Genomic DNA, 19,811 nt, shown 5'->3' with positions numbered 1-19,811 from the left:
AAACATCTAAAAATGATTTAATTGTAAAATGTAACTGTCCCCTCATCTGCCCCCAGCCCTTAAAAACAGGTTCTTCTCTATAGTGTCAATCTTAATAAAAATTACATGTTTGTTCTGAATTAGATTTTTTAATTTTATTTTTGTACATGTCCCTAGTCCACTAGGGCCTTCAGCCTGCCCAAATTAATTACATTTCAACAGCCAACATGATACAGACTAGTTTGTTAAGGAGGGTTTATTAAAAAATGTTTGCTAAAGAGGGTCTACGACAAATAAAAGTACAATTAATGACAACAGTGGAACATTGTAAACTCGTGACTTGTGCTCTATTTGAAGTTTGAAAGGTTGAAAACAAAAGAAAGATGCACGCACAGGCTTTACACAATGAGGTCACATCAATATAAGCATCCTTCATTTTGAAAAATTACAGGGTTAACCATGTTCACTGACAGTTAGTCATTTTTACAAATAGCACATCTTGAAAGAAATAAAGAACAAATTAGGTCTCCATCCTTCTGTTTTGTGTTTTTGTTCCCCGTCTAATCTTTTTCTCTCTCTCACTCCCCCCCTGCTCTTTCTTGGCCCTCTCTTTTCCCTCTTGCCCTGCTTCCTCTGCCTCTTTTTTCTCTCCATCAATGTAGTTGGCCATTAGTGCTGGGGCTGAGGAAATGGATGGTGTGTCTATTTTTAGAGCCGGGGAAGGAGGGCAAACCAAAAGTAATCTAGGGAGAGATAGGGAGGGAGAGCGGGAGGGAGGAGAAAGGATGTGAGGAGAAGATAAATTTGCATTCTAACGTTGCCTCTGGTCAGTGACAGCATGAGCTTCAGAGTGTGATCGAGGAGAAGCAGCTCTGGCAGAAGACACAGCATCACAAATAAAAAAAAATCAAGACTGCAGACTGACATTTGAAGAGCAGAAAAAAGAAGAAAGGATCACCTGGACTCAGCAAGAACCATCTGTAAGTAGGTGAGTGAGACTGCAAATTGCGTAGAAAATCCTTACATAATTATTTATAATACATGGGGTAAAAATATGGTGCTTTTCTGTGCTTCAGTACAGAGCTGCTTCTATGGAACCATTTTTAGCCGTTGTTAACTAAAGGTGGGGTCTAAATTTAGCAAATGGTTACACCTTGGAAAAAAACTGGGAGAGGCTGGCATTTTGGTTTGGCTGGATCTATTTTTGGCATGGAGGTCGAGACTAAAATATATTGTGGGCTACATTTGGGGTTATAACAATATGGACTCATGTAAGAAAATAGACGGACAAATTCTGTGGAATTATACGACTGACATGGTATTTAAACAGATGGTATCTATTTAAGTTGCCTCCTGCTTATCCTTACTAAGACTGTTTGTATCGTGGGCTGTTTACACTGCCACTTTAAAGTAAGCAGAAATTTAGAACAGAAGAGCCAGGAAAAGGAGATGAAGGCTTATATGTGAATTACATAAACAAATGTTTTAAGATTACTAACAATTTTATTATCTGAACCACCTCCAGATACAATTTTTGTCATTGCAAAAACAAACATAACCTGACCACAAACTGTGCTATTTTTTTATAGGTGTAAATACATTGTTACACCCTCAATCTTAAGTTTTATAAAGGATGTTGAAACAAATCCTGTTTTGTTGGATTGGTAAAACACAGATGCTGCGACATAAACGGCCCTTATGACACCTCGTCATATCACATCATCTATTTAATTGAAGTTCTATGAATTTACTCTGAAACACAAAATAAATGAATGATTAAATACTAATTAATGGCTCCTGATGCTATTTGCAGAGTATTGTGCATCACTGTCTTTATAATGCTAAACATTCGGGTGCTTGGTTTCTAAACATGACCTCTTTTCTCCTGGTCTTTCTCTCAGGCATGCGACCACGGTCGAGACTGGTGTCCAAGCGAAGCCTACTGCTGCCTACAATAACAGAGGGCACTGAGGAGACTGTGAGGGATCTAAATGAGGCCAAAACGCTCCAGATTACCGGTCACGGCCAGTCTGTCTCCTCAGAGGACTACTTCCTCTCCATCTGTCACCTGGCCCACCCCACCTTCCCCACCAGGGATGTCTCCCTTGACAACTTCCAGACACGACAGCTGGATGCTCTGTACCAGAGGCCGAGGCTGTCTCGGCTGAGCAGGACTACATCAACCACCTATGGACGTGGTCCCGCAGGAGAGGCACATGTCTCCAACTTACAGCAGGAAGAGGAGAAACAGCTGAATGACAAGCTGGTGTTTGGCAGTTGTGACCCTCTGGAGTATCTTTACGGACACCAAAACAACCTCTCCGGAAGTACGAGGAGGACTTTTGTTGTTGAGGGAAAGTTTACAAAGCAACACAAGAGCACGTGCGAAGGTCAGACTCGCTCCAGAGCACACAGCATCCCCCATGCTTCAAGTCCAAACCTCTCATGTCAGCGCAAGAGCAGCTGCCCTGGGTTTCACACCAGCACTAACATTTCCGTTCCAGATATCTCCCCGAAACACAGTCTATCCAGGTTGGAGGCCAAGAAAGGCAGTCCAGCAGACAGAGGAGCAGAAGGAGAAAGACAGAATCCAACCTTCAAACAATCTCTTATCTCCCAGTGGATCACTGACTGCAGGTCAGCATGGAGGGAGACACGTGTGCGAGCCTGTATGCTGCCTGCTATCGCCGAGATATAAAACGCAAATGGACTGACACTGTGACGGAACACGATCCTCAATAAAACATCCTAATAATTTTTTATCAGTGCATGACACCTTGTTGAGATATGTAGAAGCATATTATGCAGATATATATAAAGGATATAATTAAATACACATACAGAAACAAATAAATGTTGCAAGGATTGTCCATCTCTAAAGAAATATCAATTTCATTATTTACTATTATAACCTTCCTACACTTGGTGTGGTGGTCGAACCAAATCATATCAACTGACTAATCTGCAAAACCTTTTTATACTTTTCAGTGTTTTGTGAACTAAGTATGACTAAATAAAGCAATCTTTTGATACTCTAGAGACCAGTCTTGTTCTTCAAGCAAGAATCTGTGTTTTCGTGTATGCTTAAACCCCTCGAAAATGAAATCCACGCTCAACTCCTCTGGTGCCAGGCGCTGGTGTTTCTATGGTAACTGTTGTATGATCCTGTGCGTGGTGAAGAAACACAAGCTGATTGCAGAAGACACCACTGAACCAAACAACATGCAGGTCATCCGTCGTTGCACTACAACAACAAGTATTTTCTCAAGGAAAATACTAATTGTTATAAGGATATGATGATTGTGACTTTAATGATTCACACAAATTCATTTTAATATTATAAATAGATGATCCAGAATATATATGTTTTTAATTAATTCATAGAACAATTTAAATAGATATGTTAGAACCAGCCAGCCAACACTGAATAAAAAGTAACCCTGGGATGTAGTTTTGAATGTGAAACAATAGAGGGCAGGCAACTGTCATTCAACACTTCATGAACTAGCAGTAGTAAGTAGTAGTAATAACAAGTAGTATAAGTCCCTGCATTACTAATGGTATTGAGGTTACTCTTGTTGTATGTAGTATGGCAACAACAAAAGCTGCATTGGCAGCCAAATGTTGGATCCTTTCTGTAATGAGAGTGTATGGAAACCAACAGAGCCCAAATAATTGATAATCCTGGCATGATTAGAGGTCATTGGTAAAGGTCACACTAAGTTAAAAAAAAAGGAGAAGAATTTGTCCCTTTGAAAAGCGTTGACAGTCTGTATTCAAAGTAACACAAACAGTGTGTGGAGAGTGATGTTGCTTTGATTAAATAAATTAAAAATTACTTTTCACTGCTTTAGAACTCATATCTGTGAGAAAAGCAAAATGAAACAGCACATAGCAACTTCAAAGAGGACACACAAAGCATAGTCCTGGTTTCCTATAACTTTGCACTTTTGTTCTTTTGGTCATTATTCCTTATATTCAAGGTAATCATTAATCTGAATCTGAAGTTGTAAAGTGCTTGATCTTCATGGGGCAGGATATAAGTGCAGTCAGATAGCACATCACTAAAGAAACCTCCCAAGACAAACAAACATCTTTGGATTAAAAAAGGAGGAGATATGGTGAAATGTTGTATGGTGCAAACAGTCATTACAGGCTACAGATCTCCCTCCTATAGGTTTGATTCATTCTACTGTACTATTTGATTTACCAAATTTCTTACATCTCTCCTGACTGTTTTTGTTTAGTTTCACCTACTGTAATTTGATGTCCCCATGATGCCCTGTTTCCACATCTCTGCAGCTACGACAAATACAGAATTTGTTCCTAAACCAAGTCATAAAGAACCAGATTTCTGTGAAACAACTTATCAAAAGCTTATTAGTGAACACAAAGATGCCGACATAAGCTGGAAGACGGAAACATCTGAACAATTATATATGTGCCGATCATTACAACAAGAGAAAACCACTTTCAGTCTCACAGGAAAAGTAATTTATAGGCCTGGAAATTATCAAAAGCTCATGTGTTCATACCAACTCTGACTTTCATTTAACACTTACCTCATCGCACCCTAGTGAAAGGCAGGGCTTGGTATGAAAAACCGTCCAGACAGTCAAGGCAGCACGTCAAGTACATAAACTATTAGATTAGCACATAGTTTACGATAAAAAAGCAGAAGATGTTAAGTGAAATTATAGTGCTGAAGGTCAATTTATATATTATATATAAAATCATTATAGAATTATTATTATAGTCATAAGTTCTGAAAATCAGGCTTTATCAGACAAACTAAAGTACAAAGAAGCAACTACCAAAGCAAAAAGCAAGTTTCCCTTTTTTTAATGCCCTGCCTGTTGTCTTTAGCCATATGTTAGGACTCACCTCAGCCATGTGGTGAACACACTCACTCACACAAAGGGGCAGATATAGGGGCACAATATCAAATGAAGCTTGTGTGTAAAATTTTGTCGTCCTCTTAATCACATAAAAGCACTTCGCTCAGTGCACAACTGCCTGAGAAGCAATCAATGTCTTAAGGAAGGAAAGAAAAAAAAAATTTAAATTTAACTTTCTAACTTGAATGAATTTGCATTTTTACTTTCATTTTATACATCTTTGTGTTCACTAATAAGCTCTTGATTAGTTGTTTCACAGAAATCTGGTTCTTATATCTATCTATCTATCTATCTATCTATCTATATAAGAACCAGATTTCTGTGTGTTGGCCCTGAGATTGACTGGTGAGCTGTTCAGGGTGTACCATGCCTCTCGCACTATGACACCTGGGATAGTCCCCAGCCCCCTGCAACCCTAAACAGGAAAAGTGGTTAAGTATGTGGACATTTATATGCACATATAGACAAGATTTATACACAGCAACAGAACTTCAGTAAATTTCCACTGGTGGTGGTGTTTTTAATTTCATTGTATGTAGTTGATATCTGCCTCAACACTGCGTTTTATTCACTATTTGAATGAATTGTTTTTTTCAAAAATGTAAATAAACCCACTCACTGTTTTAGTCTCACCTTCGACCTTGTCCTTACATACGCTATTGAAACTGTTAATTTAACAGTATTTCCTCATCATTCTCTTTCGTCTGACCGTTTTCTAATTTACAACAATAGACTATGCAGCAGTTAGGAAAAAATTCCACTATAACAGATGTTTATCTGAAAGTGTTGTGAACAAATTCAAAGAAATGATTTCTTCATCATATTCACCAGCATGTGTCAATACAATGGTGAGCAGCCATCTTACTCCTGTTCACAAATGCGTAGCTTGAAGCAGGCGTCACGAAAGTTAGAAAGGAAGTAGCGTTTTACTAATTTAGAAGAATCATGCTTAGCCTGGAAAACTGGAAACAGTTTAAGAATGTATAAAAAAAGCGCTCCGTAACGACAGAACAGCATATTATTCGTCATTAATAGAAGAAAACAAGAACAACCCCCGGTTTCTGTTCAGCACTGTAGCCATGCTGACTAAGAGCCATAGTTCTGTTGAGCCTAGTATTCCCTGAACTCTGAGCAGCAATGACTTCATGACTTTCTTTACAAATAAAATTGTAGCCATTAGGGAAAAAATTAACCAGATCATCCCCACACAAATATAACAGATGGATCTTCATGTACAACAGCTCTAGAATGATCAATAAGGTCCCAGTCCCTCTTAGACTGCTTATTACCCACAGATCTCACTGAGCTAACTTGAACTATTGCTTCTTCAAAATTAACAACATGTCTTTTAGACCATGTCCCAACCAAAGTGCTTAAAGATGTTTTACCTTTAATCAACACGTTCATATTAGATTTGATTAATCTATCTTTAGAAACAGGCTATGTGCCAAAGGCCTATGAAGTTCCTATAATCAGACCTGTAATCACACCTCTACTTAAAGAACCTTGTCTACACCACTCCGATCCCTGAATGCAGGCCTACTTCTTGTTCCCAGAGTTTCCAGAAGTAGAATGGGAGGCAGAGCCTTTAGCTATCAAGCCCTTCTCCTGTGGAACCAGCTCCTAATCCAGATTCAGGGGGCAGACACCCTCTCTATTTCTAAGATTAGGCTTAAAACCTTCGTCTTTGATAAAGCTCATTGTTAAAACTGCTCAGTTAACCTGAACTAGAGCCGAGTTGAGATGCTATGGGTTCAGACTGTTGGTTTTTTTTTACTGTGATATGGTTGGAAGAGACTGATCAATAAAGTTTTGAGAAGATGTACACGTTATCTATCAAGAATAAATCACTTTGTTACAATAATTTCATGAGAAAGGTATTTTATTCCAACTTCATGAGAAACAGTGTTGTTACTTTTTAAATTAAGATTGTACTTTAAAAAGCATATGACCACCAAAAAAAGAAACAATTTTTTTAAGATTACACCAGTGCTTCCAAATTTCATGACTTGTGACTTTTTACTGCAAAATCACTGCATAGACACATTTTAGATGACTAATGTGAGTTAATAGCAGAATACCGAAGAGGGATTTTCTGCAACTAAATTTCTCAAATGGTTTTCTGATACACAAGGTAAAATTATCCAATATTTCACACACTAAAAAATAAAGACTGTAACATAAATGATAAATAAATACTAACAATCTAACAATATATATGTGTACATCCAGCTACTTTATCATTGTGCATTGTTAAGATATAATCAATTGTTCCCTAAAAAATGCTGTCACATGTTTGGTTAGGAACACTAGATGAATAATGAATATGAAAATGAAGTCACCCCTCAGTACATTTTCTGACATAAAATTCTAAATGAGTAGACAGATTATTGTTTTATTTTGTTTAGCTTTGCAATTTAATGAGAAGTGTTTTTGCTATTTGTGGATGTTTTGTTTTTGTTTTGTTTTTTGTCTTTTTAAAAAAAAATTGGAATATAAGTAATTTTTATAGTTTATTGTGAGAACTTATTGTCTTGAAGATAATGTTGTAAACAACAACAACAACAAAAAACAATCGAACCACGTAATTATATCAAAATCACAATATCAGAAGACGGAGGAGCCATGTGCCTCTCTCTGTCCCTGTACTTCCTGTCTGTCTCAGTCTTAAAGTCATGAATGCCCAACAAAATAAAATATAAATATTCATTAGACCTTTATTATACCCTAGTGGTATCTTATACTTCTAGGGTTGTGGACCACTGGATATTCAAATTTTTACTCACACTTCACTTTCTATTTCATCTTAGCATGTTGGATGGTTCTCAAAATTACTACTTATAAATTAAATGAGAAGTGCAACCAAGTCTGGCCCTAAAGTGAATGTTTGCAGAGGAAGAGGCTCTGCTGACGATACTTCTGTTGCTTCATTCGCACACTACACAGTACACAAAGTGTCACATTTTGTGTACTGTGGTCTGTACTGTGGAAAATATACACTGCTGCACTAAAAGGAAATGATTTTTTTTTAAATTGGTAATTCTCTTGTATACCCAAACCACATTCACCCCCTACACACCATCAGGCCCAATTTTAGATGATCACCAGCTCACATAGCTGATGAGATAACACCCACGACATACTGAATTTTAAAAATGTATCAAACTTCATCTAGTTGCAACTGCTATTCTTTTACAAAGTGTGTCTTTCTGACCATCTGACCACTGTCTATTAGTCTGTTCCACATGTAGCAAGAGATGAAAGTCCCTTTCAGTGTCATGTTTGTAAGGAAAGACCCCTCTGTCTTAAAATAGCACAGTTTGGCTTTGACACATTTCGAAAGACTTTTTTTAAATGTCCTAGGTGTAATATTATTCAACAAGACATTATTACAAACATACATGAATGAAAGTCCACACTTGGTGATTGCATAGTTTTTTGGCTGCACTGAATGAATAAATGCTACCTGAAAAAACCAAACCCAAAATGCACTGTCACCCTAAATGAAACGCTGTTTCACACAACTCACAAGATAACATTTTTCACACCTGTGTCATGTGGATAGTGTTTTATAGTCATACAGACAGTTTGATATTGCTTGCCTAGGTTTTGAGATGTCTGCCACATTTGTTGTTAAGAAAGACCTGGGTAAGGAAAGTCTTTTTCTTAATATATTTTTAGTATTCTTTGCACTTCTGATTTTGTTTGATTCCAGTATCATGACCGGCACAGTAAAGAAAAAAGTGAACTATTAAAAAGAAGGAAAAAACAAGCTGTAGTGGGATTTCACTTTGTCCAAAAAAGTGAAAGAGGACATAAAACTGAAACTCACATTTAGACTGATCTTTCTGCTGAAACCAAACATTTCTTTTCAAACCCGTGACCTTAGAAGAGCACATCATATCCAAGCCCCATGGCATGGTTGACATGATTGCGTTAATGTTAATGTTTATGTCAAATTCAGGCTTAAATTAATATAATGCAACAATCAGATAAGACTGATATTACTGATTTAATTACACCACAAATGACAAGAGGGTGTACAACCACATAGATGGTGGAAAGAAATGAAACCATGTCTTCATTTTTTCCGAAGCACTCACGCATTTGATTTGGTGCCATCTACACTAAAGGTGTTAACCACGGATGCACACAAAATGCATAAGAAACCGATCTTGCAAAGATACAACAGCCCACTGGTGGGATTAAAAAAAAATAAGTAATACATTTCTAAACTCATTTACATAAAAAAATTTCTGAATACATTTTTTTAACCTAAGCAATCAGAAACAGTGGCATTGTTAATTTTATTTTTATATTTGGTACAAAAATATAACATGTTGCAAAACAACATGCAAAAATAAAACAATTAATCATTTTATTTTTGTCACTCTGGCACACTCAGTTTAGTTGTGCCCATGCTTCATTGTCTTGTAAGTACAGAGTGCTTACAACAAGTATGTTTGAAAAGAATAATTGCGGATGCGTCTTTGTAGCTCCCACAAGTTTGTATGCTTTTTGTTTTTTTGTTATTTAAAATGTATGTACCTCCAAAATCTGGACAAAAATTATAACAAATAGGAAAGGAGACCGGAATGTGTGATTGGTTTTTTCCCTGTGATTTTTGAAGTTTCACTTTCCCCTCTCAAAAATTTCCCTCCATCACAGGAAGGATGATGTATGGGGTTTGACACAGTATTTAAGTTGACCCTCAGCATGAATCCTTCACAGTCAGCTTTCTCTGAATTGAGCTACTTTCTCTAGCTGCTCTTATTACAGCTTCTTTCTATCATCTTTACCACGAAGACCAAGATTTTTTCTCAGCACCGGTTTCTTCTTGACCACAGATAAAATAACAATGTCCTGCATCATGAAAGCATTTCTGCTCCTGGCTGCTGTGATCTGCCTCTCCAAAGCCCAACGTAAGTTTTTATTCTAGTTTTTCAGAATTTCAGAATTATTCTTTGTTTTTCAGAAACTCAAATTAAACAGCATGAAGACACCTTTAATTATATGTTTGATTTTAGTAACTGTCTGTTGGAAGTTAAAACATTTTAAATAATCTTCTACCTGGTCTTCTTCCTCTCTAGTCAATGAATCTGGACAGCAGTGTTTGTGTCAGCGTGTCAGAAGGGGCATTGGCATGAGGTCTGAATTTAAGGACATTCAGATCTACCCAGCAACCATCTTTTGTGACAAAGTGGAGATTGTGTAAGATACATTCATTTTAAATAAGAGTGTGAAACTGTGGAATATTATATTACTGCTTGACATAGCTCTTCTTTAATGTATTGTCTTTTTAATGTAGGGTTACTTAGTCCTCCTATAGCAAAAGTAGCATGTAAAGAAAACTCATATAATGATTTTAGGGCTGATGACAGTGTCTAAAATCTATTTGTATGCATCTTTGAGACCTGTACGACTCATCTCAATTTGCTTTTCTGTTGCTGAGGTACCTAAATCTGTCTAACTAAACTCATCTCTATCATCCATTTCAACAGTGTGACCATGAACAGTGGTCTTCGCTATTGCCTGAACCCCCAGATTAACACAGTGAAAAAGATCCTGGCTAACATCATGTGAGTATATTTACCAACCTGAATCCAAGACTCGCTGACAATAAACTTACCTCCATACATTGGTAGAAATGCTAATAATATGCCACAGAGTCTGTTCCCCACAATGTGTCTAATGTTCTATTGTCACCTGCTGCAGGAAACAGAAACACTCTACAACAGCCAGACCAGCTGTGGCCACTCCCAAATCTGGCAGCAGCAGCAAAGCTGACATCTGAGTCTTTCGTCAAAGAAAGTGAATCAAAATGAAGCTCTCAGGATTTCTGACCCCCTTATAAAGGCACCTTTAGTGACTGAAGACATATGAATGAAACATTGTGTCTATTTATCTAGTATTTATACAGACTTCTACTTTATTCTGTCTTTTTTGTTTTGTTTTTTGTAAATATGTGACTGTATATTGTCTTTCTACATTGTGAACTTTTTTAAAATAAAAACAAACAAACACAAACTTTGGGCACTAAGTTATTGTTTCGTGGTCCGTTTCCGATTCTACGTGTGTCTTAAACCAACAGTGCTATCTTGTGTTTCAAGGCTGCCAGTGCATACGGTCGAGCATAATGTGTCGTTTGACGTCTGATCTCATTCAGGCTTACTTTGCTGGGCACAAAGCATCTAAAGACAAACAGAGGGGGGTGTCTTCTATAGGCCCCTTTTTACTGGGTCTCTCTTACTGGCACGCACTAACACTGTCACACGCCAGGGGACACACAGGATACGTGCAGACCTTGGGATCACAGGGTCAATAGATGAACTCTCTGACAGTGGGCGGCTCAGCTCAGTCGAGTCTCATAGGCTGCATGATCTACACACACAGTCACACACATCTGTACACACACACTCTCACCATACACACAGTAAACTTACCTTAACTGCGCTGACGTCATCTGTAACCCGTGGTTTATGTTGACTCAAAGAATGTATGTGTCCCCACAAACACCCAACAAAATATTTAAAGTGCAGTGCTTTGCTCACGGGCGTTGCATATTAAGGGTCAGCACTTTACAGTACTCTCATAACACTGGCTGACAGTCGGACATGCTGCGGGGCTTCAAGTTTCTGATCATCACTTCCGCCGCCTGCTTTGCCGGTTGCGCTCTCTGAAGCCTCGGCGTCGACTCAGTTGTCTGTTTACTCTTTGCATGTGCAAAAGTCACGGATGAACCAACCGGTGGACAAACACACGCCTGTTCGCTGGTTCTGTCAACTCGCTTTGACAAAGAAATCTCTGCAGCAATGGAATAATCTCAGTAGAGGAGAGGGTAAGTGTATGTATAATAAGTGTATGTCCTTTATGTAAAAGCTGCTAATGACTGCACAATATTTTAAAAGACTGTAATAAAGTTTCACACATTCAGATTATATAACGCCAGAGTCCGGGTGAATATCGCAACATCTGAAGTGATGTCGCTATTAGAAATAGTATAGTTTAGTTTCTTTTTGTAGTTATTCCCACGCATGCATCGTGTGACTTCGGTTCCTCTTTTTTTGCAAGTCACGCTGTCTGGCTTCCTCGCTGCAGATGGACGTCAGCTGTCTGGAAATTAGACTAGACTGCAAAATATCGGCGACCTAAATGTGCTAAATCTGACGTCTGGCAGGATTTCGATTTAGCAGGTTTGCAAGGCCGGTGGCAGGTGTCGTGCCAGAAAAGTGACTCCCCTGCTAGAAATTGATTTTGTAATCGAAACTAATTGGTTAGAATTGGAATTCAGTTTTCTGGCATACAGTAATTTATGGGCACGACCCTGTCATGGTCCATGCTAGTGATGGAAGGAGCAGGTGCATTCAAACTGCAAATGAACGGTGATAACGGCTGATAAAGAGCCTCAATAGCGGGTTCACTACCTTAATTGGACTAATGGGGACTCTTTTTCTTTATTTTATTCAACAGGGGACTTATTGTGAAACGTGCTCCAGTCTTTATTTAGAAATTGGCTCATTTTGCTCTGACATGGGCAAAGGAGAGGCTGCTATGTGAGGAATCTGACGATAAATGAGAGCCACTGGATAAAACTGCTGCAACAAGACTCTATTTGAGGTCAGAAACCAGAAAACAATGCTCATTGGGCAGTTAATTCAAGTGAATTATTGTTTTGTGTGCTAGCTTAATCATTAAATATGATTATGCTTATAAATTATGCAATGCATTACTCTTTTCCAAAGCTGTGGTGACCTGCCTGACCTGTAGTTACTTTCTATAATAAAGTGTTCAGGTTTGGAGTCAAAAGGCAAGGAGAGCTGACCACCACACTTCCAGCCCCCCTGCCAGGGTCTTCCAGGGTGTCCTGTGGTCCTCCTCCCTTATCTGCTATCAAAATGGCTGCAAGACAGGGAGACATCCCAGGTATATTAGAATTGGCAAATTAAGACATAGCCTACTTAAACATGAAAGGCTAAGTTTTACAATTCCTACCTGCCGGTTTTGCAATTTTATGTTTTCTTTACTGCCGTACTTCAGCACTGGAGTATGGTACATCATCCGGAATCCTTGGTGCTTTTTCATTTCCTATTGGAATGATGCGGCACAATATCAGCTATGACGAAAACATGGATGCCCCCATGCATTCACCACCTTCAGATATGACTGTCAACATATTATGGAAAAATCCTGTCATCCCTCAACACAAGTTCAGGAACATTGTAGAGGTGTGTTCAGTGTACTAGTTTCTGATCAAATGACCAACGTGCTGTTTGTTATGACCTGTGTGAAACTTTCCTTGAAGTTCATTGGATACATTGATTTACCTAACCGGTTTTTTTTGTTTGTTTGTTTGTATAAACTGATGTAACTAGGAAGAAGAGCAAAGTGGTAAATTGGTAACATCTGAGACAGCTACGCCACCAAAGTCCCCAGTGCCTGTGGTAAAAGCCAAAGCCACCTCCTTAATGAACACACTTATGATCAGTAAGTAAAACTAAGTCACTTAGAACATGTATTTTTATGTATTGTGCAATTAATATTTACAGATAAAACAAATGTAATAAACAATGTCACAAATGCTGCTGTATTGGTTGCCAAAGAGAACTACACTTGTGTGTAACACAATATGTGTGTCCCACCTCCATATAGAGCAGACCCAGCAAAACCTCCAGAATTTTGAGATCCAGGCAGGGCTGACAGACACTGGGTATTCTCCCCACAAGGGTCTCTCTGCTGAGGAGACCCGCTTTCACCGACTGGGTGATGGCACACTGCCAGTAAGTATGAACAAATGTGAGGCGCCCTTAGTAAAGTTTAATATAGTATCTCTTCACACCTGTGTGAGAACCTATATGTCAGAAGGCAGCTAAACTTGGCAAAAAGAGTAAAATAAAATCAATCGTACAGACTGTCAATGCTTCCTGCTGGTTTATTATTAGGTCTAAATGAAAGGTAGCAGGTCTGACCATGCGATTAGATATATATGACGTTTTAAGATGAAACGTCAACAAAAGACTGTTGAAAAATGTAATGTACACATTAAACACGCATATATAGGATAATTCTTGCTGACTTACATATTACCATATTCCTGTAGCCTGTTAAGTAATTTCAGGATATATGTAGAACCATCTTGATAAATAAATGACGTAATTAACGCTGTGCCCACAAAACCCGGAGCTTCAATTAGCAGGGTTGCCAAGCAACGCCTTGCAAAAATCTTCTCCTCAAACAGACCAATCACGGAGCTCCCAACAAACAGAGACGTCGTAGAAAGGCCTGAAGTGAACAGTAGAAATCTTGTCGACTGTGTTTTTGAGAAATAATCGCCCCGTAAACCTGCTACTACAACTAATTATGGACAAAACTAAGGAATCTATCGGACTGAAAAGTCGAAACAATCGCGTCATAAAAAGGTATGTCCAAAAGCTAGCGTACTTGGGTAGCGCTAAATGTAGTTGTACTTTTGGGCCGGAGAGCAGGCCCCTAGCAAAGCAACCGTTTCGTTAGGACAGCAACGCTAGCTTTCGAGGTTACTAACAACGTTAAATAAACATCTTTCATTGTTTGTTATACGCTTAACGGTGAAAAGACGTCTTTCTATGTTAATTAAGTAAAGTAGGAGTCGTAGATAAGTCAGGAGCGAAGATGGTGAGGTTAATTGTAGCTGGCTAGCAATGTTAGCTTTGTGTGTAGTTTGATGGGTTCACACAGCTAAGCAGCCAGCTGTTTTGTGGCAGTTTAGCCTTTGTTAGCTTAGCGCCCGCTAACACCGCTCTACACCTATATCCTAAACTAGCTAAGTTAGCTATTATTGTTTAATGGAAGGGCATTCACCGCAGACCGCTACCATAACTGTTAGGCTGTGTTTTACATACTCTCTTGGCAACCGGTGTCGTCTCATTTAACGGGCATTGATCATAATTTAAGTTCTTTCTTAAGGAAACTATTTGTTCCTGTAACTGTTATAATATAACAATCTTTCCATTTTAGTCGTAAAAAATATATACTTATCCTTATTAAGTAAATGATCAAATGCAGATATAAAAGGCAACCACTTAAAGCCACTTAAATTTCTTTAAAGTAATGTATACTCATCACTGTAATCTTTATATAATATTGGAGTAGAATCTAATATACCTTCTGACGCTCAGCGTTGTTTAGAAAGATTAATGAATTGATGAATATGGCTCATCATCAAATTAATATAACGTTTCTTTTCTCAATTTTCCATCCATACCACACGGCCAAGATGACAGGTTTGAATGATCTGTAATGCACTTATTTTTGATCTTTAGAAATGGTCCAGATGGTCCAGAAAAACATCATCTGACCCATAGAGAGTGTTGTCTGTTTAGCTATGACACATCTGACACAAACTTTCACATGAATCCATTAAATCTTCCGTTTTATATTTTGGTCTGTGTAGAAGTTGAGAATGCCATGCGGGGACTTCAAGGAGGATAGGCTTACAACATCAGCACAATCCACCCCAACCGGCACCCCTTCAGTCACCCCCTCTGTCACGCCTAGCGTTACTCCCTGTGTTAGTCCCCACACGTCACCGGCTATTAGTCGCAGGTAAGTGTTTGCCGATTAATGTTATTTGCTCTTAACCAGAGAAAATGTTTTTTTTTTTTTTTTTTTTTTTTTTAAGATGAAAACAAGACCCCTTATTATAACATGCTTAAATCCTTAACATAGCCCACATGAAGTGCGCATTTTTGACATTTGCTGATAAATTCCTATCTTTAATACAGGAGCTGGTTCCAGCTGGGTCCTGCACCTTTTCTTGCCCCCACAGAGCTCAGTCCAAACCCCAGTACAGATATGGGAGGTAATGAGGGAAGAGGAGGAGATAGGTGGAGCTTCTTTGGAACTCGGTCTGTGGTACAGAAATCCCCCACTGATCCAGGCTCTGAAACTGGTACAGGTGAGAGATGTACACTCAGTCCTTTGTCTGGATCTTTATTGATTTACGGTAAATACAAATAATTTCTGTAAATTGAATTGTGTGCCTTAACAAATTGAGGTGAGGCGCTTAAGATTGCGCTCTTGGTTTTTCCTTTTTTCTTTTTGTTTTCCCTTACATAGATGATAGATGGCTGGATGGATACATTATTCTTCCCAACAGGAACTTCACAATTACTATAGTATACTATAATTCTGTGTCCACTGCCTCAGCTTCCTTTTTGCAACTTAATGTCTCTTGTAATAAACGTTTCTTAGTAATTTACTGCATAATCAACTCCAACTGAGTAGCTGTTTTGGTTGGTTGCGTAACATGCTCCTCTTCTTAAAGATGCCTAACAACACTAGCTGTTTGGAGACATGCTAACATCATTTAGCATGTTTAGCATGATCATCAGATCCACAATAATAGAAAAAAAGAAATGCTTTTCCCAACCCTGGTTCTCAGGGACTTTTGCCTTTTTTTTGCCCTACACATTGATGATCAGCTAAATCAGGTGTGTTTGGTCAAGCAGGACGTGGAATACCAGTTTCCTTCGTCTTCCCACACCCTGCCCTAATCTAAGATTTAAGAACACTTTCACCTGCTGATTAGCTGACCACAACCTATCCATGTAATTAGCAGTGTGTAGTGCCAGTATAGTTGATGCAGTCCATAAGAACCAGGGTTAAGAATCCCTGTTTTAGAGGAAGGTGGCATTAAACAACTACTGGTTTCAGGAGAGGAAGGGAGGGATTTGTATTATATGCAAATAAAGTAATATTAAAAATACAGGACTTGGTGTAACTGGTGATTATGCTTACATAGTTAAAAGGGCCACCTTCAAAATGCATGAGCCCCTGTTCTGTGCAATGTTTGTATTGTCATTTCTTTAATGTATATTTCAGGTATGTTTTATTTTTTGGCCAGTGGTAATAAACAATAAACTATGCCCCCACTTAGTACAGTTTAATTCCACTCTTGTCTGCCTGGTATTCAATATGAGCATGGTTAGTATGCCGTGTGCTTCTCCTGGGCTCAATGGCCACTTGCATGTACATTAGTTAGTTTGCTGGAGTAATGCAATTGTAGCCTAACATTGACATGACCGACAGAAGCTGAAACCCCAAACAGTAAGATTCACCTCGACCTTTTCCTGCAAGCCCTCTAATACAAAGTCCTGATTTTGTGAGAGCCTGTGCTTTGATAGACCTCGTCTTCAATGGATATTCAGTAGCATAATTGTTCTGTTCTTCTATCTTGGACATTCTCACACTGTGTGTTATGTGTAAAACAACAACTGTGAAGAATTTCCAGAGTTAATGTTAAAGAGGATTTTCAACAGCAGCGGGATAAGGGCAATTCCCCAAACTGCAATGGAGCAGTGCTCTTTTACACACACAGCACAGCACCTATAATAGCGCTTTAAATAGCGCTACTGTTTATACATTAAAACCAAGCAAGTCTGTCAAGAATAAGTTCACCAGGTCCCAATCACACCTATTATAAAGTAAGTATAAATGGCATTGTGTGTTGTATATTATAACATTTGGTTTAGTTTTCATCTTTTTTTTAGAAAAATGTTTTGCTCCTTCTATCTAAATCTAAGTCACTAATGTATTCTGCTGGATGCAGTTTCAGTTTGCATTTTTGCGCATGAAGCCACGATGTCAGGGTGTCCTGGCAAACACCACTGGATGTCAGATTAAAAAACAAGACTTTCAGAGCATGTTAAAGAAGTAATATAACCTTAAACCTGATCTCTACAACTACTAGATTTAGATCATTAATGACTGTGTCTACCTCTCTTTCCTCTCAAGGATTTTCACTGCAGTCCTACTTTGGCATGCAGAAGTCCTCTACCATGGATGGCACCAACACCCAGGTTAACCTCCAATCAGAAGACCCTGCTAACTTCATACCCCCCAAGATTGAAATCTCTGGCATTGAGGCCAAGCGGGCACCCCCACGGCCACACAAACTTAAGCCAAGGGACATGAATGTTTTAACGCCTTCAGGCTTCTGAAGCCAGACCTATGTAGTTACACCGCTGTACCATATCCTCAGTACTTCCTTTCTCCTTCCTCTCTCCCTCATCCTTCCTTGAAATTCACTGAGGGCAAGATGAATGAGAACTATCTTTAGATTCAGCTCAGCAAACCCAGAGACATCACTGCACAGTTTACCTTCCAGCCGATCTACTCAGTTTGATTGTTGTCTTTCCCATCTATTTCAACTCATTGGTTCAAATAAAACTCATAGTGAAGTAAATTTATTTTTCATCCCAAAACATGTCACTTCTTTTAGTATTATTGTTGTTATTATTATTGTTCTATCATGTTAATGGGTGCATTGGGAGGTATTCCCTTGTTGTCCTCACCTTACCATTGTAATTGATGGAAAAAGATTTAAGTTGCTGAAATATCTTGTCAGTTTTTTGCTTAAGTTGATCAGCATATTGCCTCTCATACTAAACTGGCCAACTATTTTGATATGTGATGTTTAGTTGCCTCATGTGTATTATTTAATAAGCTCACAAGTTTGAAGTTGTACAGTGTAGAGTGCTTTTCTTAGTTTACATGCAGAGTATAGTGTGGTATGACTGGTACTGTGACTGAATGGGTAATGTGTTTGCTTTGATTCTGATGCATTAATGCTGTTGAAATTTAACTTTCTTTTTCTTTTTACGCTTCTTTTTTTAAAATATGTGTTACCTTTGTGAAAGAGTGTGACTGCTGACCTGAAGTTTTTTTTTTTTTTTTTTTTTTGTTCCCTCTTATTTTAATTTACACTTTCACATGTTCCTCTTTAAGTTAATGTTCATTCTAAATAGAAAGTATGATTGGGTTTTATACTACATCACACCATTATTTCTTCTTGTCATAAAATACAACAAAGTGGTCTTTTTTGTCACAATCGAATCACTGTTTTATTTTTAAAAATAGATAAATTCCAGTAAATAATTGCACAAGGGAGGTCGTCTCCCATTTACATCTGTAAATAAAGTCAAATAGTAATAATTAAAAAGTATTTATTTTTCCATCATTAAAAAACTTATGAATTCTTCACTTTTACATTGGTCAGGTTTGTAATCTCTCCAGTTGATGATCTCAACATACAGCTAACATTCTTGATTAGGCTTTTAAATGTAACTCGAATTCTTAAAATGGGACGGTCTTGGATATGGCCATCTTACAGCTCCACTTTCAAGCAAAAGACCAATTGTTGGAAATGTATCAGTAAATCCGAACAATATTATATTATTTAGTAAAATTCAGTAGAATCGAGTGAGTGCAGCTGTAGCTCAGTTGGTAAGGCAGTTGTTCATGGACCACAGGGTCAGTAGTTTGATCAAAGTGCCTCTGGTCAAGACACTGAACTCCTAACAGCCCATTCCACAGGAATGGCAATAAATTGGTCAGGAAGGGCATCTGGCGTAAAAACTGCCAAATCAATATGCGGACAAAAATTAGAATTCAGTAGATTCAGTGTTTCCAATATAAGATGAGTTATGGTAAATGGCCACTTGTATAACACTTTTATCCAAAGTGCTTTACAAAGTTAATTCCCATTCACCAATGCACTTGCCTAGCTGACCCACCGGGAGCAACTTGGTGTTCAGTGTCTTGCCCACATATCCAGGGCCTGGGATTGAACCACTGAGCCTGTGGTCCATGAATAATTGCCTTACCAACATTCTAGCCTTATATTGTCAAATGGCAGCGGCAAATCCAGCACCTTGGACCACTCGACCACACTACCTGCAATTTATCCCTAAATTACCGTGTATAAAATTCTTCACATGATTCTTCACATCATTTGTCATAGAAAGGAAATGTTAAATAGGTTTTCTTGATGCTTTATATTATTATGTATTCTCTGATATTCCAACCAAACTAAGAATGCAGCAACACCAATATGTGTTCTATGATGTGCTCAATAGAACATTAAGTTTGGAGACTTGTTTCTGATCATTGCACATT

At 38.3% G+C, this 19,811-nt stretch overlaps 3 protein-coding genes and 1 long non-coding RNA gene across 7 annotated transcripts; 3 read left to right on the top strand and 1 right to left on the bottom strand.

The window, feature by feature from the left end:
- Positions 1–241: 241 nt before the first annotated feature.
- LOC137133710 (uncharacterized) lies at positions 242–10,576 on the bottom strand. Its single transcript, XR_010915277.1, has 2 exons — positions 10,507–10,576; positions 242–722 (listed from the first exon to the last, which is right to left on the bottom strand). It is a non-coding gene; the product is annotated as an uncharacterized lncRNA (long non-coding RNA).
- Positions 745–3,018, top strand: si:dkeyp-72g9.4 (uncharacterized). 2 transcript variants are annotated; one of them, XM_067517549.1, is made up of 2 exons: positions 745–959; positions 1,881–3,018. In XM_067517549.1, the coding sequence occupies exon 2, from the start codon at positions 1,883–1,885 to the stop codon at positions 2,675–2,677; it is 795 nt and encodes a 264-aa protein (XP_067373650.1). In that variant the 5' UTR covers positions 745–959; positions 1,881–1,882; the 3' UTR covers positions 2,678–3,018. The 2 variants fall into 2 exon arrangements, with proteins under 2 accessions (XP_067373650.1, XP_067373649.1); XM_067517548.1 differs by having other exon boundaries at positions 746–967.
- LOC137133709 (C-X-C motif chemokine 10-like) lies at positions 9,589–10,904 on the top strand. The gene is made up of 4 exons (XM_067517550.1): positions 9,589–9,799; positions 9,968–10,088; positions 10,379–10,456; positions 10,593–10,904. The coding sequence occupies exons 1-4, from the start codon at positions 9,736–9,738 to the stop codon at positions 10,669–10,671; spliced, it is 342 nt and encodes a 113-aa protein (XP_067373651.1). The 5' UTR covers positions 9,589–9,735; the 3' UTR covers positions 10,672–10,904.
- A 565-nt stretch (positions 10,905–11,469) lies between these two features.
- kiaa1191 (KIAA1191 ortholog) lies at positions 11,470–18,896 on the top strand. Of its 3 annotated transcripts, XM_067517547.1 has the most exons (9): positions 11,543–11,715; positions 12,348–12,494; positions 12,663–12,800; positions 12,915–13,102; positions 13,250–13,361; positions 13,527–13,654; positions 15,307–15,458; positions 15,638–15,810; positions 17,649–18,896. In XM_067517547.1, exons 3-9 carry the CDS (start codon positions 12,773–12,775, stop codon positions 17,852–17,854), a joined length of 987 nt encoding a protein of 328 aa, XP_067373648.1. In that variant the 5' UTR covers positions 11,543–11,715; positions 12,348–12,494; positions 12,663–12,772; the 3' UTR covers positions 17,855–18,896. The 3 variants fall into 3 exon arrangements, with proteins under 3 accessions (XP_067373645.1, XP_067373646.1, XP_067373648.1); XM_067517544.1 differs by lacking the exon at positions 12,348–12,494 and having other exon boundaries at positions 11,470–11,715; XM_067517545.1 differs by lacking the exons at positions 12,348–12,494; positions 17,649–18,896 and adding an exon at positions 15,972–16,790 and having other exon boundaries at positions 11,470–11,715.
- Positions 18,897–19,811: the final 915 nt, after the last annotated feature.

The sequence above is a fragment of the Channa argus genome, chromosome 10 (genome assembly GCF_033026475.1).
Source record: "Channa argus isolate prfri chromosome 10, Channa argus male v1.0, whole genome shotgun sequence".
Lineage (NCBI taxonomy): Eukaryota > Metazoa > Chordata > Actinopteri > Anabantiformes > Channidae > Channa > Channa argus.
The sequence above is the reverse complement of the archived record's forward strand: the minus strand, read 5'-3'. Positions and strand labels throughout refer to the sequence as shown.